Genomic DNA, 27,937 nt, shown 5'->3' on the forward strand with positions numbered 1-27,937 from the left:
TAATTTTATATATTTTACTCCAAAAAGGTAGGCAGTGTTTACAAAAGGTATAAAAAGATATTACAATATGAGAATAGAAATATGTACAGATGATTACAAAATAACAGGGATTAAAAGGAGAAAACAGTTACATTTGCTTAAGTCATTTCAGGCAGACCATGTGGTCAGGGGATGGGCGATGCATAGAGGCTCTGTGATGTATCAGGTTTTCAGGGCAAAGACCACTGCATTATGAGCTTACACTATATTATACCCCCTGGTCATGACATCACTGAAGGGGCTAAGTCATGACAGCCCTCCTCTTTTCTCAGAGGGTTGAACACTGGCTAAAACCTTATTAATTCTATAACTCAGGCGGAAAACCTGGCAGAACAACGGCAGACCCATCACCAATCCTGTTTTGGAATTAGCTTCTCTTAAATCTAAACATGGAGTGGTTATTCGACTCTGTTCAGGAGAAATCCATTTCTCGGATTCTGCTGGTGCCAGACCTTAGTAGAAGGCGCTGGCGTGTAGCTTGAACATTGCAGGTTCTAAATATGTAATTTTTATATCTCTGTCACTGAATGGGACCGAGTTATTCCATCTTTAATAATCCACACACACACAAAGGAAAGCGCGTTTCAAAGGACTGGTTTCTGCTAATTAACACTTTTCTGAGGGAGGGGTTTTGTATTATACAGCAGGCAGAGGGAGAGAGAGCTTGCAGCCGTGACAGGGGGGGGAAGGTGGGGGGGGGTCAGAAACCCACAGCTTGTGTCTGCACAGCTATGGAACTTTTCTACAAGGGTACTTTGATTATGAGCATTTTCATAGTATCATTACAACATCTGTACCTAAACACTCAAGTGCCATCCCGTTCCGCCACTCGCCATCCGAACTCATGGACAACGCTCAAGTTGCTGTAGCTAGCTTCCTTCCATCTAGCGGGAACCTGACTGTCCTCGTCAGAGCCAGCTTCTCATATACCCGGTGTCCGCCGGTCAGCTCCACCATATCTGTAATATCTGTTGACCCGTTTGTCCTGCTGGGACAGCTGCCACTTGTCCGGGGTATATCTGGAGGTAGTACCAGGCATTCCACTCTGGTCCTGTTCGAGGGATCTTACTACAGATACCTGGGGCTCACTAGTTACGCCCCCTTCGGAGCCCCCCGGACCGAGGTCCCACTCAAGAAATAAAAAACGAATGTGAACTTCATCACCTGTGCCTCTGCTTCCATTCGTTACACTTCCAGAAAATAGACGTGTGGATAATGAAGGTAAAATGCTGTGTCGTCACACCAGAATTATACATTTTGTTAGGTTTGGCTGCTGTCACACACTGAGAGACGCTTTTTATTGCAAAAACTGCATCGCCATAATTTGAGAGATATAATTTTTCCATAGTTGTGCTGGCAGAGTCATGTGAGGGCTTGTTTTTTGCAGGCCGAGTTGACATTAAGGCTGAGTTTACACGTGGCGTTTTTTTCCGCGTTTCCGCGGCGGTTTTAACCGCGCGATTTCGCCGCGAAAAATAAGCATCCCATGCATTCCTATGGGATTCCGCAATGCTGTGCTAGTGCTGCGGTTTTTACCGCGGCGGAATCGCTTTGCGGTAAAAAACGCAGCATGCTCATTAATTTTGCGGTATCGCGGCGATCCCGCACCCATAGGAATGTATTGTTCCGCTTACTTCCCGCATGTGGCTGTGCACAACATGCGGAAAGTAAGCAGAACAATTGCGGATGGTACCCACGGTCCGGAGGAGAGGAGACTGTCCTCCGGGCTTTGGGTACCATATCCCTGTAAAAAATAGAATTTAAAATAAAAAAATATTGTTATTCTCACCTTCCGGCGTCCCGCGCAGCCTTCCCGCCTCTGTGTTTGACGAGTGTGACCAACCTGTCAATCAGTTCTCCAAGCGATGCTACAGATCACTTGGAAAACGCTAGCATTCTGCAAGCTAATTACGCTTGCAAAATGCTAGTTTTTCCACGGGAAAATCGTGGGAATTTAAAATGCGATTTTCCCGCGGAATGGAATTCCAGAATTCTCGCGGTAATTTCCGCAAGAGTTCCATTACGTGTGCACATAGCCTTACTGGTATAATTTTCGGACACATTACATTTTTTGATCACTTTCTATTTCGATTTTTGGGAGGCACAATGAAAAAAAGTTACTCCTATTTTTTTTTTTTTATGCTGTTCTGCAAGTAGTAAAACGGATAAGGCAGTTTTATTCTTCGGATCAGTACTATTACAGCGATACCTCATTTATATTTTTTTATGTTTTAGTGCTTTTACACAATTAAAACTATACTGCTAAAAAAAATAAAGGGAACCCTTAAACAACAAAAATTAACTCCAAGTCAGTCACACTTCTGTGAAATCAACACTGATCGTGATTCAATTTCTCCTGCTGTTGTGCAAATGGCATAAACAACAGTTAGATATGATAGGATGGTCACTAACATCCATGTGTCTGCTCAGTAAGAGTGTCCAGGGTTCCCTTTATTTTTTTTGAGCAGTGAATTTTATTCAAAAAATGAATCGCTTTATTATGAGAGCAATAGCTTTTTTATTTTTCTGCTGATCGACCCGTATGACGTTTTGTTTTTGATGTAGGTTGCTTTTTTTTCCACCGCATAGTTTTCCACTTTTTGTTCATCAACGTGATGATAAAACATACTTTTTTGCCTTGTTAATTTTGTTTGTTTTTACGTTGTTCACTGAAGGGGACAGTTTTATAGGTCTGGTCGTTCCAGAAGGGGCGATTTCAAATTTGTGTACTGTTTATTTTATTTTAAAACATAAATAAATGTATTTATTGGAATAATATTTTTTTCTTTTTTTGTTCTTTATTTTGCGATTTAAAAAAATATTTTTACAATTTAACTTTTTTTTTTTTTTAAACTCTTTTACATTGTTCCTGGATGGGACATCAACTGTATAATGACAGATCACTGATCGAGCTGATCACAGCGCCATATCTATATGATGGTTTGAGGTAACACAGCTGCTGCGGCGTCTCATATATACACAGCGCAAGTCGGGAATTAGTTAAACAATTCGATCTATGACTGGATGGATGAGCCAAGTTGTGCCCTTTCAAATACTTGTCTCTTCCTACACAGACAATAGCAAATGATCTGTACTAGAAGGAATATTTCCTATCTCCCTCTCTAAGATGAGAATCCAGGAGCTAATGTGTCAGGATTGACACCTTTGTGCTTACAATACTGGTATATCCAGTTTCACCCTTTTGTCAACTAAATGTAACTCTACTGCCTGATTGATTTCCCTTGTTATTTATTTCCTTCACACTCTACATGAGTTTTTTAGATGATGAAGATATGATTCCCAAGAATAACATTTCCTACATTCTGATCATAAAAAATGGTTTCTACCCTGTATGAGTTCTCTGATGTGCAACAAGCTTTGATCTCAAACTATAACTTTTCCCACATTCTGCACATGAATATGGCTTCTCCCCCGTGTGAATTTGCTGATGCATAAGCAAATGTGATTTCTGGTTGAAACATTTCCCACATTCTGGACATGAATACGGCTTCTCTCCTGTGTGAATTCGTTGATGTCTAAGAAGATCTGGTTTCTGGAAAAAACACTTCCCACATTCTGGACATGGATATGGCTTCTCTCCTGTGTGGATTCTTTGATGTTTAAGAAGATCTGATCTCTGCATAAAACATTTCCCACATTCTGGACATGAATATGGCTTCTCTCCTGTGTGGATTCTTTGATGTTTAAGAAGATCTGATCTCTGCATAAAACATTTCCCACATTCTGGACATGGATATGGCTTCTCTCCTGTGTGGATTCTTTGATGTTTAAGAAGATCTGATCTCTGCATAAAACACTTCCCACATTCTGGACATGGATATGGCTTCTCTCCTGTGTGAATTTGCTGATGCATAAGCAAATGTGCTTTCTGTTTGAAACGTTTCCCACATTCTGGACATGAATATGGCTTCTCCCCCGTGTGAATTTGCTGATGCATAAGCAAATGTGATTTCTGGTTGAAACATTTCCCACATTCTGGACATGAATACGGCTTCTCTCCTGTGTGAATTCGTTGATGTCTAAGAAGATCTGGTTTCTGGAAAAAACACTTCCCACATTCTGGACATGGATATGGCTTCTCTCCTGTGTGAATTTGCTGATGCCTAAGGAAATGTGCTTTCTGTTTGAAACGTTTCCCACATTCTGGACATGGATATGGCTTCTCTCCTGTGTGAATTCTTTGATGTTTAAGATGATCTGGTTTCTGGAAAAAACACTTCTCACATTCTGGACATGGATATGGCTTCTCTCCTGTGTGAACTTGCTGATGCCTAAGGAAATGTGCTTTCTGTTTGAAACATTTCCCACATTCTGGACATGAATATGGCTTCTCTCCTGTGTGAATTTGTTGATGTTTAAGAAGATCTGGTTTCTGGATAAAACATTTCGAACATTCTGGACATGAATATGGCATCTCCCCTGTGTGACTTCTGTAATGTGTAACCAAATTTGACTTACGGTTAAAACATTTCCCACATTGTGAACATGAAAATGGCTTTTCTCCTGTGTGAATTCTCTCATGTCTAAGCAATAGAGATTTACGTTTAAAATATTTCCCACATTCTGAACAGGAAAATGGTTTCTTCTCTGTGGGAATTAGTTGATGCTCAACATCGCTTTTGCGGCTTTCATTTTGCTTAACAGTCTGTGATGAATCCAAATAGGTGACTGATTGAAAAGGCTCCGATGAATGATTTTTGCTCTGAAGGGCTGGAGGTATAGCTGGAATAATGGCATGCTTTTCATAGGTATCTGGTTTGACACCACAGTCACCTGCCAAGAATAAAACGGATTTTATTATTTTTCTTTATCAATGCCTTATATTTTATATAATTTCTATATACATAATTCTATACAACTCAAAGTATAATGAAACTATGACCTAAGACAGTGGTGAGCCACCTGTTCACAAATCGCATGGTACTGAACCTCTAAAGTATAATCGACAAACATAATACACAAACACAGAAAAGTTTGAAGCAATAAAGGGAGGACTAAAAATAAGCTTTATTATTACATTACTATCTATAGCAACAGATAAAATTATACACTATAAAAACATGTAAGAGTCTTAAAGGGGTATTCCCATCTCTGATCAACTATCCCAATATGTAGTGGGTGTAACAATATTAGGAAACATGTACTATAGTTCTTCTGACTCGCTATGTTGCTCACCCTATGTGCAGAGCGTTGCATTAGCTTAGATATCCATGGTTACTACCACTCATATAGTGACTGTCAGTTGCTAGTGGTCATAACCATGGATACCTAAGCTACTGCAATGCCCTGGACATGGGGTAAGTGAAATAGAGAATCAGGAAAACTATACGACATTTCTAATTTCAAAAATGAAAAAAACAGCAATATCCCTCACCTGTCCAAAGTTGAAAGAATCCAAAGTGTCCCACGCTGTAATCCATCTGTGCGACATTTGCTTATCAGCATAACCGGCAACCACTCACGTTGAAAAGCGGGGTAGAATGACTCATTGCACCCTTTTTCAAGGTGAAGTGCGATGATCTCACTGAGGTCAGCACCGTTCATGGGCCCGCTCTCGTTGCAGGGACTCATTTTCCCCTGCTCTTCAGCAAGAGCAGTTGCCTTATAACCCTCCAAACTAAATCACCCCCAAAAACACTACAAATATTGGCTGGTGACTAGCTCATCCAACCTTGGTCCAACCATCTTGAGGAATTGGGGGTGGATAATCATCATAAATTATCCCCTGTACTTTGGGTCATTCCCACCACATTGTAGACTGTAAGCTCTTACGGGCAGGGTCGTCAATATCTTTGCATATATTATTGTATTAGCGTTAACTTTGTTATGACTGTTGTATATGAACTGTTGAATTGTAAAGCATGGCGGAATCTGTTGGCGCTATATAAAGAATATTATTATGAGCAAATGTCACACAGATGGATTACGGCGTTGATAACTCGATTCTTTCAACTTTGGACAGGTGTGAGTTATTGTTGTCTTGTTTTTGTTTGCTTACAGGGGACAATGGCTTCTGGGGATTAGTTATTAAGAGCTTGTACACGTAACAGTGAAAAAAAGTTCTGATTTCGGTCCAGAACAGTAGGACTAAGGTCATGAACATGCCATGCAATTTTCATGTAAGTACAATCCTATTTTTCACACCTAGCATCTGACTAACATCCAAATGCAAGTAATTTTTAAAATTGTATTGCAATGGAATAGCATGAACTTTGACAGAAAATTACTCTGTCAATTACACATATTTTCCAAGGAAACATACTTCAATACACACACATATGAAAACCTCAAAAAGAGGAAAAAAATCCTCCAAAAAAATTCAGATACAAACCAGACAGGCCTAAATGCATCTGCACTAATACAGGGTGCAACGGAACCAAGTAAAATGGCAGCTGCACAGGTGCATAAATACCAAATGAAACAGCCAGCCTACAATCAGGGATTGGCCGTGTGGTACACCAGTGCAGAAGAAATAATCCGCATGTGGCAGTGTTCACACAGGGAATGCAGGGCTTCTGGTTCACAACCTCTTAGTAACACCATATAGGGGGGCTGCCCAGTGCCAACTAGAATGCATCCCGTGAGAACAGAGGCCACAAGTTTGCAGAACCATTTGGGCCCAACTGCACCCTGAAAGAAAAAAAAAAGTGCACAAAAAACATATCAATATATGTAAGGTATTGGTTGATATTAAGGCCTTAATACGTGTCATGATCCAGCTTGGATCTGGCAGTTTAAATGGATAAGTGAACTTTTTTTCCTTTGGCTAGGTGCCAAAGTGATGTGATTGCCCCCGGTGGCCATTAGAATTATTACACGTGGTGTCGTTCATTCTAAGTTGCCCCGGTGGTGGTGAGCGGTAGTGCACTTTAGTTTCTTTGGTTTAATGTGCACTTAATTACAAATCAGGTGTTAGGCTCTATAAAAGGGAGCCAGGTGTGTTCAATCACTGTTGGTGATATTGTGTGTTAGTCATTCACAAGGAAGCCTGGGTGAAGGAAGGAGCTGAACATGAGTCCTGCGCAGCCCAGCCAGAGGGGACGAGTGGCAACTAGGTGGTCTGCAAGAAGGGCTGGCATGGCGTGGAGTCACAGTTTATGGTGTCGGCAGGAAGTGCTTGCATGGCTTGGTGGAGTGACGACTATGGAGAGAGTTGCACTCAGCATGCGGGACTTGGTTGCTGAGAGCTGGACTCAAGCATGCTTGACTTTTTGGGCAGGAGCTGAACTCATCTTTGGGACTCTTACTGGACAGCTGCAACTGGTGGTGGACTCTGCTCCAAGGCTGCACTATGGTGAAGGATCCAGTTATGGTGATGGATCCGGGTGGTGAAGATGCACACAGGTGGTGTGCTCTGTTGCTAGGAGCGTACGCAACAGAGCAAAGCTGAGTGGTGTTTCCCCTGTATTGTCATTTTCCCTCGTGTGTTTAGGGCAGTGGTGGGATTAGTTTCCGCACCGACCAATTCCCTAGTGAGGGTTTAGGTTCAGGGCGAGCTAGGGTTTTTAGGTTCCTGTGCGTCGCCCGGTGCGGAACCGGCATAGGGAACGTTAGGAGTGCAGGGACACTGGCTCAGGGGAGTTCAGGAGGTCTCCACTTCCCTATTACCTATTGCAGGGCCCACTATTGTTAATGTTACCCAGGTTACCCCTTTATTATTTAAATTCGCCTTATTGGAGGCGGGGTTTCCAGACTACTGTATGTATAACGTGTAATATCTAAATTAGCCAGTTGGAGGAGGCGTATCCAGCTGCACGTTTTATTTTTTAAATTCGCCTCACTGTATGCGCTGTATCCAGGGTCACGGGTGTCTTATGGGTTTGCCTTGCGGTACTCACGGCGTCCAGACACACGTGACCGTGACAATATGGAAGTTGGCAAACTGCGTCAAAGTTCCATACACTTGCCAGTCCTACTCTAACATGAAAACCTCAAAAAGAGGAAAAAATCCTCCAAAAAATTCAGATACAAACCAGACAGGCCTAAATGCATCTGCACTAATACAGGGTGCAGCGGACCCAAGTAAAATGGCAGCTGCACAGGTGCATAAATACCAAATGAAACAGCCAGCCTACAATCAGGGATTGGCCGTGTGGTACACCAGTGCAGAAGAAATAATCCACATGCGGATTATTTCTTCTGCACTGGTGTACCACACGGCCAAACCCTGATTGTAGGCTGGCTGTTTCATTTGGTATTTATGTACCTGTGCAGCTGCCATTTTACTTGGGTCCGCTGCACCCTGTATTAGTGCAGATGCATTTAGGCCTGTCAAATACACACACATATAATGATGAAAAGCCAGCAATTCATCTTCTATGTACAGTAGAATCACTGACGCGACAGAATAGAACAAATAGAATAGATAGATTACCAACAGTATATATACATAGAATAGATAAAAAGAGATCAGTCACACATAATTAGTACAGTGTGTGCAGCTTACTGTACATGTATTTAAATGATTATTTATATGAAAAAAAAAAATTGCATGGGCTTAATTATCATAACCAGCAGAGGTAAAGCAGATGGCTGTGGGCTGAGGTTTATAGCCTGGGAAGGGGGTAATACCCATGGAGCTTTCCAGACTATTAATATCAGCTCTCAGTTGTATACTTAGCCTTTATTGGTTATTATAATGGGAGACCCACCCAAAAAAATGACTTTGGGTCGCCTTATAATTAATAACCAGCAAAGGTTAGGCAGACAGCTGAGGGCTGATATTAATAGCCTGGGAAGGCGCCATGTATATTGGCCTCATTCTAGACTAAAAACAGCTCTCAGCCACCCCAGAAAAGTCTCATCCATAGGATGCGCCAAATCTGGCACTTAATCTCGCTCTTCTCACTTGCCCTGATGCGATGGCAAGTGGGCTGATGGTTGGGGGTGTAAGGTAGCGCTGTCATTCAAGTAGGGGATACTCGCTTAGCAGCCACAAAACCAGATCCGGCACAGATTTTCCATAAAACAATCATAGTCCATGCGGTTTATTAGGCATCATAAACCAACAGCAGTAACAAACTTCATAATATCAGCATAGCGTCCATGACAGAGTTCAGATCTGTAATCCCTGTGGTCACACAGGTCATGCATACACAGGCTCTTCAGCCTCAGTTATCTCACCCGTCAGGGTTCACTCATGGTTCCTTCTCCATGTCGCAGACGTCCATTCCCTCCAAGGAATTACCAGGCACGTGCAGCCATTACACAGCGTTCACTTGCTGTCAGAAGGCAGCCCCATCTCTCTCAGATGGGACCTTCCAAAATGGACCAACCAGGTCCCTGCATTCACCTCATGTGACCTACCCTGGCCACCTTATATGGTCCGTAGCTACGCCCACCGGGTCACATGGCTATGACCTCATCGCAGGTCCTTTAACCACTCATACACACTTTACAATAGCGCTCTTAAACACACCCCTGGGTGGGTTTGTAGGTAACTGGGCCTGCCCATCTCCCCAGTTGCCTGGAGACTTCTCCCTGACACATTGAGACAGCACCTCAGCAGTATCACTGCTGATGAACACACACATAAGTCTCCATCTCAAGGCCACCTACCTTGAGATACACAACGGTCATTTAGGATTCTGCCATTCATCCTCTCTCCTAGGACATCCATACACCGCCCCGTAGCAGACACAGTGGTCAATACACCACATACCTCCCCCTCTGTTCAAACTTGTGGGGTTGAATACACAACATTACACCAGGATCTCAAGACCGGGCACTCATTACACCTTGCCCCACAGGTCGAGAGAACCGTCTCCGTCCGTCATACGACCTCATCTCTACGTTAGGCCTCCCCCGCCCCCAGCGGTCAGAATACCGGTCGTTGTCTTTGACCCTCCAGTCGCGGTCTGTCTGCATCATCAGACACTGTTTTGTCATCACATGCCTCTCCTTGTCTGTTCCATTCTCCGACCAGCTTCCCCCGGTTGGTATGGTCATAAGTCTTAGTTAAGCTTACTATCTGGCCTGAGTCTGACTCATTCAGCGTCTCACAGGAACTACGATCTCTCAGCTTCGTCCTGCCAGTCGAACTACCACTTGCTGACATTCTTCGGCCATTTGCCATGTCACTTACTGGAGGAACCCTTCGGGTCCTTACATCTTGGGTCGAAGGTGGCCGCCACTTGGTGTTCCATACCTCTTTATTGATTCGCCGACGGTCCTGCCTCAACTGCTCAGTCTCTTGCAGGTACCCCACTCAATACTCCAAGAGCATCCGAAAGTCTCTCAGGCTTTCCACGGAGCCAACCACCACGATGGGAATCCTACCCTCTCCACTGGATACCTGGTCATCATCAGGAGGGATCCTGTTATGAATGAGTCACCGAAGGAGGAAAAAACAAAAATACAAGCTAAGTCCAGAAAACCGGAGAGGTTGGTAGCTATCGGATTGCAGACCCCTGATCCTATTCACCACAACTAACAGTAGCCGTGGGGGGTTCCTACGGTGCCCTAGACCCCTCGTTCACAGCCGGAGAACTAAATAAGCCTAAAGAAAGGGGAAATCTAAACTGCCCCAGAGCAGACCCCAAGCAATAGACAGCCCCCAACATGTATTGTCGGTGAAAAGCAGATGAAAACACAAACACAGACAGAAAGACAGGTTGAGCAAACGATGGGACCCAACTAACTAAATAGGAAAGGACAGAAAAGATGCTGGCTGCAATCCGCAAAAAACCCTACCAAAAATGTCCCAACCGTCTGATAGGGAAAAAGGCCCTGAAGCCGCTAGACTTCAAAATCACTATATCAGCACTCAGGTATATTCTGAAAACAGAGCAAAGAGATAAACTGATCAGAGACAAAAATGGAGCTCAGCCCGTCCCAACAAAGGCAGGCTGAACACAAAACATGAAGCAAACAGACAAAATCTCATGGAAAAATAAGAGAGCAAAAACTTAGATTTCAGTAGACAGGACTAACTGGTTGCAAGAACTCAGAGCAGAAAGGATCACCAGCACCCCTGTAGGGCGTCGGCTGACTTATAGCCACTCAGTGATTCCGGGTGTCCAATCAGGCGCCACCTGTTCAGATGACAGGTTCTTCTCAACCCAATCAATTTCACTACCTCTCTTCACCAGCAGAGGGAGTTCATCAGACATCAACGGTGAAGGGGAAAATGAACTCACAACAGGATCCTCACCCTCACCACACCGGAAATATTCACAAGGTCTTGCATTACCTTCCCGAGTCTTCCAATCAGACCTTTGGGTACTGGAATCACATCTTTCTGCAAACCCAGCCGATCCATAGCCTCCCTTGCTAACTCTAGGCGTCGAGCAGATTTCATATTACTCCGCCTAACCAGCTCTTTGGCGTGAAGACATTGCAGATGCATTTCTTTCAGGACAGCTACTCGGTTTGATGGATCTTCTCTGGCTGATATTATCACCAACTGCCGAGTCTCAGGTGCCCAGTGCAACTTACACACTTTGATCGCCTCTTTGAAAGCCTCATGCACACCTTCCTCAGCACAGGCTTCTTGCATGTCTTCTGGTACAGCAATCACAGACTTGAAGGTCATGGTCTTGCTCTCTTCCTGGACTGGAGGCTCTGGCTTTATCACGGACACTTCCCTCACTACAGTTGACCCAACCGGGTGACTGTCTTCTTCAGTTCTTAGCTCACAAACTTCCTGAGACTTTACCTCCTCACGACCCTTTGCCAAGATGGACACTGGCAGTTCCGTCTCGTTATCACTCGTGCTCGGCTGCTGTAAGTCTTCATCCAAGCTCTTCTCCCACAGAATACCTTTTACTACTCCTCTGAGTTCGTCCATCTCTTCCCTAAGCATCTAGTTCACGTTTTGCCACGTTGACAGGTGACCTCTGATCTCAGAGACTTCCTTCTCTAGCCCTTCTATTCTGTGCTCTCTTTCTCTCTCAGAGCCACAGTCACCCCCAGAGTCTGAGTCACCCCGGCCTGTCGAGTAATCCTTCGAGTTACCCACTAACCGTGTGAATACTTCAGCAGTGTTATCAATCAGGTCACCGTCAGTCCTGTCACGAAACGTCAGATCCGATCGTTGGGCAGACGTACCCCTTTACACCCTCTAAAGCAACTGGAGTAGTTAGCAACTGCCTTAGCCACTCTGGCTGGGGTAAGGTACCACCTGGTCATCACCTTATAATTGGTTTCCAGCATTGGGGCATCTAATATTCCTCCAGTAGAGGAGGACCAAACTTGGGACCACTCTGAATCAGAAAAAGTGGACTCCCAGTGAGAAATGTAGTTTAAACAGAGCCTATGTGAGGAGGAGTTGATATGCGAGTAGAGAAGTGATATAATCCCCGATGCGTGTGGATTTTGATGGCATCTTTGTTCAAAGGGAGCAAAGGTATAAGGAGGAGTAAAGTTTTTTTCATTAATGATGAAGTGACCAAGTTTTCAAGTTGCAAATAACGAAACACCTCTCCGGGAGAAGGTGAATTATATTTTTCTCCCAGGACTGAGAATGGGATTATCCTTTTAACGTTAAAGAGATGGTGGACTCCAGTTATCCCTGCAGTGACCCATAAATGGAAGTTCCTAAGGGACTCCATACCTGGGGAAAACTGAAGATTACCCCAAAGGGGGGCGAGGGGCAAGAATGGCGAGATTAGCTGTGAGGAATATTTCAGTGAGTCCCAAATCTTAAGAGAGTGTGTTATAATAGGATTCGAGACTTGCCTATGTTGAGCTGGGAGGATCCATAATAATGCATCGAGGGTACCCGTGTGACATTCAGGAGCCACTAGAGAAAGCCACAGGGGAGGTTCTGAATAGGCATGGTATAAGGCTACCTAATTGAGCGCTTGATAACATTTAGAAAGATTGGGAACTCCCAGGCCTCCTTTGAAACAATGACGATAGAGGGTAGCTCTATTAACCCTGGGAAGGCCAACCCTCCAGACAAAAGTGTTAACTAATTATTGGGCTATTTTGAGGTAGTGCAAAGGAACAGGAACTGGCAAAACTCGAAATAAGTTGAGTAATTTCATAAGTATAGTCATTTTAAGTGCACGCGAGCCAGGAGAGATGTAACTTCTCCCATGACTGGACTAGCAAGCGAAGTTTGTGGAGCATTTGAGGATAATTGGCTGCAAAATGGGAGTCTAGATTGGCTGTCAATTACACTTGCAAGTAATCCAGGTGGTTAGTAGCCCATTGAAATGGAAAGTCATATTGGAGCTGTGAAACAATAGTAGTAGGAAGGGATATGGGATATAGGGATTCATGGTGTACTAAGGGATTGAAGTAGGGCTTGCAAAGATGTGTGTGGTGTTGATGAGAAGTAGTATATCATCTGCAAACATAAAAAGTTTGTGGGAAACTGAATTTGTTACCCGGTTTAAAATAGATTATTACCGGATCCTACTTCTCAATCCTTTCCTGATCTGCCTACATATTTCTTGTTGACCTCAAAATGGTTTGGCTTCTCACTTGACTGTCCTTCCAGGACCAGTACAGCCGGTAGAAATTCAACATATACACACTTGGTCAAAATTGTTAGCACCCCTCGTTTAATGAAAGAAAAACCCACAATGGTCACAGAAATAACTTGAATCTAACAAAAGTAAATCTATGAAAATGAACAAATGAGAGTCAGACATTGCTTTTCAACCATGCTTCCACAGAATTTAAAAAAAATAAATAAAACTCATCAAATAGTCCTGGACAGAAATGATGGTCCCTTAACTTAATCTTTTGTTGCACAACCTTTGAGGCAATCACTGCAATCAAACGATTCCTGTAACTGCCAATGAACATTCTGCACCTCTTGAAAGGTATTTTGGCCCACTTCTCAGAAACAAACTGCTCCAGTTGTCTCGTGTTTGAAGGTTGCTTTTTCAGATGGCATATTTCAGCTCTTTCTAAAGATGCTCAATAGGAATTAGGTCAGGTCTCATATGAGGCCACTTCAGAATAATCCAAAGTATTCCTCTTAGCCATTCTTGGGGTTTTTTAGCTGTGTGTTTTGGGTCAATATCCTGTTGCAAGATCCATGACCAGCGACTGAGACCAAGCTTTCTGACCCTGGGCAGCACATTTCTCTTTTGAATCTCTTGATAGTCTTGAGATTTCATTGTACCCTGCACAGATTGAAGACACCCTGTGCTAGATGCAGCAAAACAGCCCCAGAACATAACAGAGCCTCCTCCATGTTTCACATTGGGGATAGTGTTGTTTTCTTGATATGCTTCATTTTTCTGTCTGTGAACATAGAGCTGATGTGCCTTGCCAAAAAGTTCCATATTTGTCTCATCTGTCCATAGGACATTCTCCCAGAAGCTTTGTGGCTTGTCAACATGTAGTTTGGCAAATTCCAGTCTGGCTTTTTTATTATTTTTTTTGAACAATGGTGTCCTCCTTGTTCATCTCCCATGAAGTCTACTTTGGTTCATACAACGGCGGATGGTGCGATCTGACACTGATGTCCCTTGAGATTGAAGTTCACCTATACTCTTTAGTAGTTTTTCTGGGCTCATTTTTTACCATTCATATTATGCATCTCTTTGATTTGTCATCAATTTTCCTCCTGCAGCCACGTCCAGGGAGGTTGGCTACAGTGTCATGGATCTTAAATTTCTGAATAATATGTGCAACTGTAATCACAGGAACATCAAGCTGTTTGGAAATGGTCTTATATTATAACCTTTACCATGTTTGTCTATAATTTTCTTTTTTTTTTTGATCAGGTAAATTTTTATTGAACATTCTCAAAATCTAGAAGACACATCAAACACAGGATAATTCCTGAACAGCATATTACATAAACAATCTAGAAACCCATAGAGTTCCCCATAGTCCCACCCCCCACCCAACAAAAGCCTCTCTCTCTCCCCTAGTGTATTTAGCCTCCTCACGGCCACAATTCTCCATTGCAGATGATCAAATTTCTAAACGGTCCTTAACGCCTGTAATGTCAGTTCCAAATCCCGGGCTGTTAGCATATCCTCAAGAGCCACCTCTGCAGTAGCATTCACCAAAGTGTAATGTTGATCTAAGGATCTTATTACATCCTCCTAAGCACTCTCAACCATGTTAAAGAAGAAGGTGCCAACTCAGGAGTATCCAACCAGGGCGCCCACATATCTTCCCACTTCTTAATTGTCCGTCACTTTTGATATACATACTTTTCCATAACAATAGTATTATTGACTGCATTAGTGACCTCCATGATTGTAGGTACAGAGGATCCCCTCCAATGAGCCACCACCCTCTTGCGAGCTTGATATAGTATACGTGAAATTGCCAACTGGTGCCCCTCCGAAAGTGGCAAGTTCGCCACCTGACCCAAAAGGGCCATTTTAGGGTCCAAAACCATAGGACATTGATAAACATTAATAAGTAAATCAACCACATCTCCCCAAAATCAACATAGCCAGGGACAGATCCAGGTTAGGTGAATCAAGTCTGCATTAGGCATACCACATTTCCAAAAATTAGCCTCTCTAGCATAACCCTATCTTAACAAGCGTACAGCGGTTCGATATACCAGGTGAAGCAAAAAAGATGTGAAACTCTCTGTGCCTCACTAACCGACACTTTCATGACTTCTTGCAATATATCTTCCTAATCATCGTCTGTGAAGTCTCCCACATTAGCCTGCCATTTAGACTTCAAAGCTTCCAGATTTGCCACTCTTTTCGGACATCTCTGCATATATCATGGATACATTACCTCTTGATCCCCCTCTCATCACTATTCTATCCAACAAAGGGGTTCTATCACATTTATTAAGCGGGGTGAAGTGATGTTGTGTTTCACAGGCATGCCTTAGCTGCAAACATTGAAAAAAATCTTGCATTAGGAATGGAAAAGGTTTGAGATCTTCAAAAGATCGAAGTTCCCCGTCCGAATAAAGTTGCAATATTAAGTTAAGGCCTTTCCTCTCCCACAGCTCAAAGCCCTCTAATTTATTGAGCGCTGCACAAGTCGAGTTTCTCCAGATTAGGGCATGTCTCGTAACCCCATGTATACCAAGTAGTTTCTTGGCCGTATTCCACACCAGTTCATTGTCGGAATATTGAGAGCCAGGCCCTGACGAAACCGCCCCGAATCCAACGACTGTATCAGCATGTCATTTCCTACTACACATGCTAGCATATTCCCCGAGGAACTTCGTAGAGTTGAGTCCTCTTCCCCATCCTCTGAAATGCTGCAATTGTGCCAAGAGATAGTAAAGAAATGGATTATGAACTGCTAAACCCCCCTTCTCTTTATATCTACGTAGTACTTCCAACCGAATTCTAGGACCACTCCTGTCCAAATAAGCTCTGAATACTCTATTTAATTGGTAAAAAATTTGGCTAGGAATCCAGACGGGCACATTATGAAGAATATACAAAGCTTGTAGCAGGAGGACCATTTTCGTTAGGTTTACTCTGCCCACCATGCTCAATGGTAACCTGCACCAGTCCTTTACTTTTTGATGAAATTTAGCAAACAATGGGGTAAGATTTAGGCGTTCAAAATCTTGTACATTATGCCGGATATGAATTCCCAAGTATTTAAATTCTGTGACTACATTTAAGCGTCTAGTTAGTCCCGAGGGATTCTCGGGGCCCATCCCACCGGCATGATCGAGGACTTCTCCCAGTTAATAAATAGGCCAGAAATCCTTGCAAAGGAGTTGAAGACCTCCATTGCTACTTTCAGGGATGACGGCCAGTTTCCAAGGAATAGGAGCATGTCATCAGCTTATAACGCTATCTTTTCATGCAGAGTCACATATTCAAATCCCGTAATTTCAGGTGCCACACGAATTACCACCACCAAGGGCTCGAAAGCTAGAGCAAATAATAAGGGAGATAGGGGGCATCTCTGTCTAGTGCCTCTATATATGTTAAATTTATCCGAGATCTCCCCATTAACTCTGATCCTGGCCTCCGGTCTCGAGTATAATAGATGTACTCAGGCAAAATTTCCACGAAAACCCATCTTAGCTAATATAGCCCACAGATATGACCATTCGACACTGTCAAATGCCTTGGCAGCGTCCAAGGACGCAACAGCTCTAGGTTCCTTTCCGTTTGATGGCATCTGTAGATTTAAATATAACCAACGAATATTAATCGCAGTCGTTTTTCTGGCATAAAGCCAGTTTGGTCTGGATGAATAAGGCTGGTTATTACTTTAGGTAGCCGTATCGCCAGGATTTTTCCTAGAATCTTAACATCGAAATTTAAAATAGAGATAGGTCGGTACGACTCTGAAAGACAAGGATCTTTATCACCCTTGGGTATCACTACTATGATTGCTTCATTCAAGGACCGGGGCAGGTGACCATCCTCCCCAGCTGCTTCGAATACCTTCAGCACCTGTGGAAGTATTATATCCGAGTACTGTTTATATACCTCCATAGGTAGCCCATCAGTTCCCGATGCCTTGTTTCCTGCCATAAAGTCTAGAGCCTCCACCATACTAATTGGAGCCTCCAACATGGCAGCATCCAATTCCGACAAGGTAGGTAATCTAGCACTCCCCAGAAAATTGTTAAGTATATCAGAAAAACCCACCCGAGAATCATACAGTGTCCCAAAGAACTCTCTAAAAGCTGTTAAAATTCCCACAGAAGACCTCACCAGTTCCCCATTTTTATTTTTTATCTCGGTCACCATCGTGGAGCCAGATTGGGTCCTGAGCAAGGTAGCCAGCAAATGTCCTGTTCCCTCTCCTTCCCCATAGTAAGCCTGACGCTGAAAATAACGCTTATTTGTAGCCTTTGAAAGCCCGTATTGAGCTAATTGTTTTTCCGAATCCTTTAATGCACTAAAATGTGCATCTGATGGAGTTTCCAAATATTGCATTTCCGCAGAGAGAACCTCTTTCTGCAAGAGATCAACATATGCTCTAGACTTAGGGTACCGTTACATTTAGCAATGCACCAGCGATCCAGACAACGATACGACCCGGTCAGGATCACTGGTGCATCGCTAAATGGTCGCTAGTGAGCTGCCAAACAGGCAGATCTCACCAGCGGTCGGCGGTCGTTACCTGTCAGACGCGGCGATGAAGACGTCCTCCCGCCCGCGTCCACGCATCGCTCGTCGGCGCCAGCAGGACGTTCTCGCGCGATCAGCGATAGCCAGCGGGGGAGTCGGTCGGAGGTAAGTATCACACATAGCGATATTGCTAGCAATATCGCTGCTGCGTCACAAAATCGGTGACGCTTAAGCGATAATCGCTAGCGATCTCGCTTAGTGTGACAGGGCCTTTAGTCTTAACTCTGCTCACTTCCGTGATCAACAGACCCCTTAGATAGGCTTTAGACGTGTCCTATACTATTTCTCTTGGGGCTGTGCCTTCATTAACAGCAAAAAACTCTAAGTAGATCAGGAATCCTGGCATCCGCCAGAATGATAGGTATCCAGAATGCATTAAACGACCATGGTGTACGTTCCCCTCTCCCAGTCAAAGGTCGCCAAAACAGGGAGAGTGGTCTGACAGAGCTCTGGGCAAGTATTCTACTCCCCTGGTCAGCCGGACTGCCTGTGGTTACCCAGTACCATATCAATCCTAGACAGAGAGCCATGGGAAAGGGACAGGGAAGAGTATAATCTCTTTTGTGGATTGTCTCGCCACCATACAGTCAGTCATATGTTAAAGTTTGGGCACCCCTATTAATGTTAACCTTTTTTCTTTATAACAATTTTGGTTTTTGCAACAGGTATTTCAGTTTCATATATCTAATAACTGATGGATATTTCTGGATTCAAATGAGGTTTATTGTAACAGAAAATGTGCAATCTGCATTTAAACAAAATTTTACCGGTGCAAAAGTATGGGAACCCTTATCATTTTCTTGATTTGAACACTCCCAACTACTTTTTACTGACTTCCTGAAGCACTAAATTGGTTTTGTAACCTCATTGAGCTTTGAACTTCATAGCCAGGTGTATCAAATCATGAGAAAAGGTATTTAAGGTGGCCACTTGCAAGTAGTTCTCCTATTTGATTCTCCTATGAAGAGTGGCATCATGGGCTCCTCAAAACAACTCTCAAATGATCTGAAAACAAAAATTATTCAACATAGCTTTTCAGGGGATGGATACAAAAAGTTGTCTCAGAGATTTAACCTGTCAGTTTCCACTGTGAGGAACATAGTAAGGAAATGGAAGAACACAGGTACAGTTCTTGTTAAGCCCAGAAGTGGCAGGCCAAGAAAAATATCAGAAAGGCAGAGAAGAAGAATGGTGAGAACAGTCAAGGACAATCCACAGACCACCTCCAAAGACCTGCAGCATCATCTTGCTGCAGATGGTGTCACTGTGCATCGGTCAACAATACAGCGCACTTTGCACAAGGAAACGCTGTATGGGAGAGTTATGCGAAAGAAGCCGTTTTTGCAAGCACGGCACAAACAGAGTCGCCTGAGGTATGCAAAAGCACATTTGGACAAGCCAGTTACATTTTGGAAGAAGGTCCTGTGGACTGATGAAACAAAGATTGAGTTGTTTGGTCATACAAAAAGGCGTTATGCATGGAGGCTAAAAAACACAGCATTCCAAGAAAAACACTTGCTACCCACAGTAAAATTTGGTGGAGGTTCCATCATGCTTTGGGGCTGTGTGGCCAATGCTGACACCGGGAATCTTGTTAAAGTTGAGGGTCGCATGGATTCAACTCAGTATCAGCAGATTCTTGACAATAATGTGCAAGAATCAGTGACGAAGTTGACGTTACGCAGGGGATGGATATTTCAGCAAGACAATGATCCAAAACACCGCTCCAAATCTACTCAGGCATTCATGCAGAGGAACAATTACAATGTTCTGGAATGGCCATCCCAGTCCCCAGACCTGAATATCATTGAACATCTGTAGGATGATTTGAAGCGGGCTGTCCATGCTCGGCAACCATCAAACTTAACTGAACTGGAATTGTTTTGTAAACAAGAATGGTCACAAATACCTTCATCGAGGAACTCATTAATAGCTACAGGAAGCGACTAGAGGCTGTTATTTTTGCAAAAGGAGGATCTACGAAATATTAATGTCACTTTTATGTTGATGTGCCCATACTTTTGCACCGGTCAAATTTTGTTTAAATGCAGATTGCACATTTTCTGTTAGTACAATAAACCTCATTTGAATCCAGAAATATAACTGAGTCCATCAGTTATTAAATATATGAGACTGAAATAGCTGTTGCAAAAACCAAAATTGTTATAAAGAAAAAAGGTTAACATTAATAGGGGTGCCCAAATTTTATCATATGACTGTATATCCGTCAGCACCACTTCAGCTAGCAGTCTCCCAAAGGGTGTCCGACCCCCCCAGTGTTCACCCCAACCCCTGTGATTTATCTAATGAATTATGTTAAAGTCTCCCAGTATCACCATCGGGACCCCTGGATGTCTCTCTACACAGCAGAGACTCTCCTGCAGCACTATTCCAGAATACAGAGGAGGGACGTAGAGAGCCACAATCAAGCATTCAATCTCATTCAGCCTGCCTCTCAAGCATATAAACAGACCACATCAATTTTAGAATCAGATTCCAGAAATGTGGTATTCTTCCGGAACAGCACACTCACACCTCTAGAATAAGTGGAGAAAGTAGAATGAAAGCATTGCCCAACCCATCGGGGACGTATAGAGAGAAGTCTATCTTTGGTTATGCGTGTTTCCTGCAGGCATATCACTTCAGTCTGGGAAGTCTTTACATAATCAAGTATTGCTTTACGTTTAGTTGATTCATTCAGGCCACGGCCGTTCCACATCAGTATTTTAAGAGTTCGGGCCGTGATAGCTATTCAAGAAAGACATAAGCAGCGGAGCATCATGAGGAAACATTTCATGCAAACATCTAGCTGCAATAGCCCCACACACCAAGAGACAATTGAGAGAAAATAGTAACAATACCTAACTCACCCCTCCCCCCCAACAAACCCAAGTCTCAGTCCAAACATAATACTAGAGGCGGGGAGTCCCTTTCTTGGCTCACCGCAAGTCCAGCTCTCCAGAAAAAAGTGGCGTTGTTAGCAGCTCACCACTGCCACCAACCAGAAGCAATGATAAGCAAACCCTCTCTATACCGCCTTCTGTTGTGAGTTCATTTTTCCCTTCACCATTGAGGTCTGATGAACTCCCTCCTCTAGTGAAGGAAGGTAGTGAGACTGATTACCAAACACCTGGGCAGATAGATGATGACTGGGTGGCTGGAATTGAGGACTGGATATAAGGCTACCGACGCCCTTCTTCCTGGCTGATTTTCCTGCTGGATTATTGGAGACCAGTCTGATTCCTGCATCTCAAAGCTAAGTTTTTCTGCTCTGCTTTGTACTCTTCAGTTTTGTTGTTGTTTTGCCTTGTTTTTTGGGAGTTCTGCCATCCCCGGCCGGGGGTGAGCGGAGTTCCATTTTTGTCTCTGATCTGTTGATATTTTGCTCTGTCTTCAGAATATACCTGGGTGCTGATATAGTCTTTTGAAGCCTAGCGACTTCAGGGCCTGTTTTTCCTATCAGTCGGTTGGCTCATTTTGATAGGGTTTTTGCGGATGGCAGACAGCAGCTTTCCTATCCTGTCCTATGTAGTTAGCTTGGGCCCCATCATTTGCTCAACCTATCTTTCTATCTGTGTTAGTGTTTTCATCTTGCTTCACCGTCATTATATGTTGGGGGCTGCCTATTGCTTTGGGGTCTGCTCTGGGGCAGTTTAGTTTTTCCCCTTTCTGTCTTTAGGCTATATAGTTCTCCGGCTGTGATCGAGGGGTCTAGGGCACCGTAGGAACCCCCCACGGCTACTGCTAGTTGTTGTGGATAGGTTCAGGGGTCTGCGATCCAATAGCTGCCAACCTCTCTGGTTTTTCTGGACTTAGCTGGTATTTTGTTTATTCCTCCTTCGGTGACTCATCATAACAGCCTTCCCTATTTGCTCCATATATTACAGGAGTCTTCGTTACAGATCATCTGGGTATTTTCGAATATTGATGGACGGAATGGAAGAGAAAAAAAAAAAAAAAAATTTCCAGAGCCCGAGCGCACCACCAGAGCAGGCCAAAAATATCCAGCAGTGTAAAAGGGGAGCTCCATCTACTCTCCACCAACAGTCAATCCAGAGGGGGATATCATGAAAAATGCAAAAAAGACATTCAGCAGAGTTCAACTAACACACAGTAGTCCATGAGCAGAAGATAAATAAACTTAGGTTGCCAACTGACGTATTCTTTTCTCATTTTTGTCCAGCCAATCCAGCGCGGGTAGAGTCCATGGCTACCACTCGTAGCTTAGCTGGGTATAGCATCGAATAAGGCACTTTTAAGGAGCGCAGCCGGTGTTTAACATCTTGGAATTGCCAACTCTTATTCTGGACCTCAATGGAAAAGTCCGGGTACAAAGAGATCTGTTGGCCATCTATTAGATCCGTCTTGTCCCTGGCCTCTCTCAGGATGGCACCTCTGTCCCTATAGTGAAGGATTCGAATCAAGACAGTGCGCAGTTGCGCCCCTGGGACCTGGGGTTTGGTGGGGACCCTATGGGCTCTTTCTATTGCAAACAATAGGGACGAAACATTATTCCCAACTGACTGCCGAATCCAAGTCTCAAAATATTCCACGGCTTTATTTCCTTCTGCCTTCTCAGGGACCCCCACTATTCGTATATTATTGCGGTACATCCAGTTTTCCAAATCATCTTGTTTGTTTGGCTCTAATTGCCTCTATCATTCCGCCGTACTGTTCCACTCGTGTTCTCACGGGCCACAATACATCTCCCACATCGTTTTGTCTTTCTTCCAGCTCAGTAGTTCCATCAGTTAATGATCTAATATCTTGCCTGATATTCCTCATCTCATCCTTAAAGTTCCTCATTTGTAGGGCCAGTGCTGCATTGCCCTGTGATACAGCATTCAGGACAACAGTGAGGGTGGGAGGATTAGCAGTCTGTGATAAAGTGACCATGTGTGCAGGATCCTGCATCTGCTCCTCAGCCTGTGTCACTATGGTTCCCCCTGCCCCTTGCACATTCTGGGGGCCATCCACCTCCATCCGGGGGGAGATTTCGGGCTGCATCTCACCCTGATCCAATCTTTGCTTGCTGGGGCTGTTTGGAAGAGCCCCTGGCCGGGAACCGCGCTTACCTCTGTAGCTTTGCAGCTGTCTCTCGCCGTCTCTCCTCTTCATGCCTCCCGGCTGTCGGCCTACACAGCAGTGTGGCACCATTTTGAGCTTCCTCCTCCACTCCTCTTCCAGGCCATGATTTTCTCATAGTTCTCAGCTGTACACCTCCTGGTCACTGTCCACCGGCACCGCGGGCTCCAGAGGTATAGAAAAAGCTGTCCAGACCCCTCAAGGCTCAGGATGGAGTACTGCAACAGGATAAATTAACAGGAGCTCCTGAGTTCTGCTGCCTCTCACATAGCTGACTAGCTCCTCCCCCCTATAATTTTTTTTCTAATCTCCTGAGACAAATATTTCCTTCGCTTCCTCTTGTCCAAATTGAGTGTGATACACACCATGTCACCAAACAGCACAGTGAGTATCTGTAGCCTCTATACAGGCCACTCACTGATTCCAAGATTGTAGACACCTGTAATGCTAAGTAGTGGACACATCGCGATTTAACATGTCCATTTTCTCACATTTTAAGGGGTACCATCATTTCTGTCCAGGCCTATATCATGATTTTTATTATTTTTTTTTTTTAAAACTCTGTGGAAGCATGGCTGAAAAGCTATGTCTGACTTTCATTTGTTCATGTTCATAGATTTTGTCATGATTCAGACCGGGTTTTGAGCCCTGCCTTCCCTTTTCCCAGGTCCGGTCATGTCAAGGGTTAACCTTGCTCAGCCTCAGTCTGGGTTCAGGTTGGCTATTTATCACCGCTTACTGCAGGCGGTGTAGTTGATAGTCTTTTGCCTAGTGCTGCTGTAAGTCGACTCTGATTTGTCCTGCTGTGTGTGTTGTCTGAACCCGTGTCTCTGTTTCCCCCATCATTCCCATTTTGACTCCGTGTTCCCCTTTCGTGTATTGACCTCTCGGCTTTGACTTGGCTTATATCCGGACGTGCTTCTGTTTTTTGTCCTTTTGGCTTATCTGCTCCTGACGTTCTCGGCTTGCCTCTGACCCTGTGTTTGCTCATTCCGTTTGGTACTGTGTTATAGTGTGTTGCTAAGGCCTCTTTCACACTTCCGTTTTTGACAATCAGTCAAGTTCCGCCAATTTTGAAAAAAAACAGATCCGCCATTTTTCTTTGCGGATCCTTTTTTTCCCCATTCTCTTTCATTATTGGCGGATCCTGACTGATTGCCGTCCGTTGCATCCGTTTTTTTGAGGATCCGCCACAATGTTAGTGTCCGTCAACATCCTCAAAGATTTCCAAACGGAGCTTGTAACGTTTTTTTTTGCCGGCGGATCCTCCAGACACTGAATTAACCCCAAATTCTGTCTGGGTGCCGGACAAAAAAAAAAAAAAAAAAAAAATCTCTCTCTCTCTCTCTCTCCAGCGTTTCCTTTAAATTTTCTCATTTTCAGGATCAGTCTAAAAACGGATCCTGTGCCATCCGCTCAGAACGGATCCGCTTGTCTGCCTTTTTGGCAGATTGTAACTGATGAAAATAAACTGAAGTGTGAAAGAGGCCTTAACTGGGACTGTTTTGATTACTCTGCTGCCACCTGTGGTAACCGGGGTGCTGCACTGCAAGTCTGCTCTGTGTAGGTGCAGTTCTGCTTCCACTCTACAGTCATGGCCAAAAGTTTTGAGAATGACACAAATATTATTTTTTACAAAGTCTACTGCTTCATTTTTTCTAATGGCAATTTGCATATACTCCAGAATGTTATAAAGAGTGATCAGCTTAACAGCAATTATTTGCAAAGTCAATATTTGCCTAGAAAATGAACTTTATCCCCCAAAACACATTTCAACATCATTGCAGCCCTGCCTTAAAAGGACCAGCTAACATCGTTTCAGTGATTGCTCCATTAACACAGGTGTGGGTGTTGATGAGGACAGGGCTGGAGATCAATCTGTCATGATTAAGTAAGAATGACACCACTGGACACTTTAAAAGGAGGCTGGTGCTTGGCATCATTGTTTCTCTTCTGTTAACCATGGTTATCTCTAAAGAAACACGTGCAGTCATCATTGCACTGCACAAAAATGGCCTAACAGGGAAGAGTATCGCAGCTAGAAAGATTGCACCTCAGTCAACAATCTATCGCATCATCAAGAACTTCAAGGAGAGAGGTTCCCTTGTTGCCAAAAAGGCTCCAGGGTGCCCAAGAAAGACCAGCAAGCGCCAGGACCGTCTCTTAAAAGTGTTTCAGCTGCGGGATCGGGCTACCAGCAGTGCAGAGCTTGCTCAGGAATGGCAGCAGGCAGGTGTGAGTGCATCTGCATGCACTGTGAGGCGGAGACTCTTGGAGCAAGGCCTGGTTTCAAGGAGGGCAGCAAAGAAGCCACTTCTCTCCAGAAAAAACATCATGGACAGACTGATATTCTGCAAGAGGTACAGGGAGTGGACTGCTGGGGACTGGGGTAAAGTCATTTTCTCTCATGAATCCCCTTTTCGATTGTTTGGGACATCTGGAAAGCTTATTCGGAGAAGACCAGGTGAGCGCTACCACCAGTCTTGTCTCATGCCAACTGTCAAGCATCCTGAAACCATTCATGTGTGGGGTTGCTTCTCAGCCAAGGGAATGGGCTCTCTCTCAGTCTTGCCTAAAAACACAGCCATGAATAAAGAATGGTACCAGAATGTCCTCCAAGAGCAACTTCTCCCAACCGTCCAAGAGCAGTTTGGCGATCAACAATGCCTTTTTCAACATGATGGAGCACCTTGCCATAAAGCAAAGGTGATAACTAAATGGCTCAGGGAACAGAACATAGAGATTTTGGGACCATGGCCTGGAAACTCCCCAGATCTTAATCCCATTGAGAACTTGTGGTCAATCATCAAGAGACGGGTGGACAAACAAAAACCTTCAAATTCAGACAAAATAAAAGCATTGATTTTGCAAGAATGGACTGCTATCAGTCAGGATTTGATCCCGAAGTTGATTGAGAGCATGTCAGGGAGAATTGCAGAGGTCCTGAAGAAGAAGGGTCAACACTGCAAATATTGACTTGCTGCATTAACTCATTCTAACTGTCAATATAACCTTTTGTTACTCATAATATGATTGCAATTATATTTCTGTATGTGATAAAAACCATGTGACAAACACACATAAAAACCTGAGGGCAGCAGATCATGTGAAAATATAATATTTGTGTCATTCTCAAAACTTTTGGCCATGACTGTATTACCATCTAGTGGAGCCTGCACCCATCTGCACTGCAGCAGCCTGACAGATTTTTTTATTTATTACTTTTGTCAGATTCAAGCTATTTCTGTGACCATTCTGTGTTTTTCTGCAATTAAACGAGGGGTACCAACAATTTTGACCACGTGTGTAATTACAGCAGAATATGTGACTTCTCTGCATTTAGTGGTTACTACTCACCTGGGTAGTCATCTGTAGGAATCTCCTCTTTACACCGCTCATCACCCCTCACATATGTCTCTGTAGTATTAATATGGGTCAGATCTTCACCCTGAAACAAATATTGTAAAAGTCACCGACAGATGGAGAAGTCCCATCTATGATCAGCTCTAATCCTGCCATCTCCACCGCTCTCATTACACAAGTATAAAACATATAATACTGGTGGATAAAACAAGACTGAGCACAAGACCTTCACAGCCGTCTACACCTTCTCTCCATCTACCTGATGATCCTGAGGAGCATTGGGATCTTCTTGTTTACAGTCCTGTGGAAGAAGAGGACGGGGACATCTCTCTGGTGTTGTCCTCTTACTGGATCGATCTGGATGAGGAAACACATACAGGGACTGAATTCATTCTTTACATACAGATAATTATAGGCCGTGTGTATTTAGTCCTGTCTATTACCTGGTGATGTGAGGGGCTGGGGAACCTCCATCATGACGTCCCTGTACAGATCTTTGTGTACTTCTAAATACCCCCACTCCTCCATGGAGAAATAGATGGCGACATCCTGACACCTTATAGGAACCTGACACATACAACGATACAGTCATCCCCCCAATCCCTTCATAGTGTTACTGTATAATGTCCCAGCATTCCCAGCAGTGTCACCTCTCCAGTCAGCAGCTCAATCATCTTATAGGTGAGTTCTAGGATCTTCTGTTGATTGATGTCCTCATGTATCAGGGGGTGAGGTGGAGGCCCCGTGATAGGGCTCAGGGGTCTTCCCCATCCCTCAGACACAGGGTCCTGACAGCGATCACTAGAGGTCTTCTTCACTACTGTGTAATCCTGGTTATGGAGAGACACATTAATAAATCTCACTACAGACATTTCCAGAGCCCTCACCTCTCCAGTTCTGTCCATCTGTTATTCCCATAGATAAGAATGATGTAATGTGACATCATCAGAATCTCTCACCTCTCCAGTAAGCCGGAAGAGGATCTCTAGGGTGAGGTGTAATATCTTCTCCATCTTGTCCGTAGCCATTCGTTAAAGTTTAAAGTAAATTTTCTAGAAGATAATTATACCGATTGTATCTGCCAGGATCCTAAATGGAAGGAAGATCAGCTGATGAAGAATCATACAAAATACCATGGGAAAACAAGACACAGGAGCAGTGATGTTGGTATAGCGTAAGGACATGTGCACACCGTGTCTTTTCAGGTGGACATGTCCTGTAATGAATCCGAAAAGTGCAAAAGTTGGACCATAATACACAAAAATGGAAAACAGCTCACTGTTCATAGTTGCAGTTTTTCACCTTCTATTAACCCCTTCAGGTTTCTAAAGCTGCAAAACAGTTACAAGAAGTGACCTGAAAGCTGCAGATAACACGCCAAAAAAATGGCATCTCAGGACCCCGTCCGTTCTGAGGATCAGAGACTGTGCCTA

The 27,937-nt window shown here is 43.8% G+C and overlaps 1 protein-coding gene across 1 annotated transcript; it reads right to left on the reverse strand.

Moving 5' to 3' along the window:
• LOC141094249 (uncharacterized) lies at positions 1 to 27,937 on the reverse strand. Its single transcript, XM_073580067.1, has 6 exons — positions 27,464 to 27,937; positions 27,155 to 27,334; positions 26,948 to 27,071; positions 26,764 to 26,861; positions 26,499 to 26,589; positions 1 to 4,833 (listed from the first exon to the last, which is right to left on the reverse strand). The coding sequence occupies exons 1-6, from the start codon at positions 27,530 to 27,532 to the stop codon at positions 3,383 to 3,385; spliced, it is 2,013 nt and encodes a 670-aa protein (XP_073436168.1). The 5' UTR covers positions 27,533 to 27,937; the 3' UTR covers positions 1 to 3,382.

The sequence above is a fragment of the Dendrobates tinctorius genome, unplaced genomic scaffold, assembly GCF_039654945.1.
Source record: "Dendrobates tinctorius isolate UK_male_01 unplaced genomic scaffold, ASM3965494v1 ptg000063l, whole genome shotgun sequence".
NCBI lineage: Eukaryota > Metazoa > Chordata > Amphibia > Anura > Dendrobatidae > Dendrobates > Dendrobates tinctorius.

Bases quoted from the DNA above. Each gene is read 5' to 3' on its own strand.
- LOC141094249 (XM_073580067.1), bottom strand. From the start codon at position 27,532: ATGGCTACGGACAAGATGGAGAAGATATTACACCTCACCCTAGAGATC. The intron at 27,072-27,154 runs GTGACACTGCTG...TGTATGTGTCAG, and splicing joins TTGAGCTGCTGACTGGAGAG to GTTCCTATAAGGTGTCAGGA. The intron at 4,834-26,498 runs GTGAGTAGTAAC...TATTCTTGGCAG, and splicing joins TCCTACAGATGACTACCCAG to GTGACTGTGGTGTCAAACCA.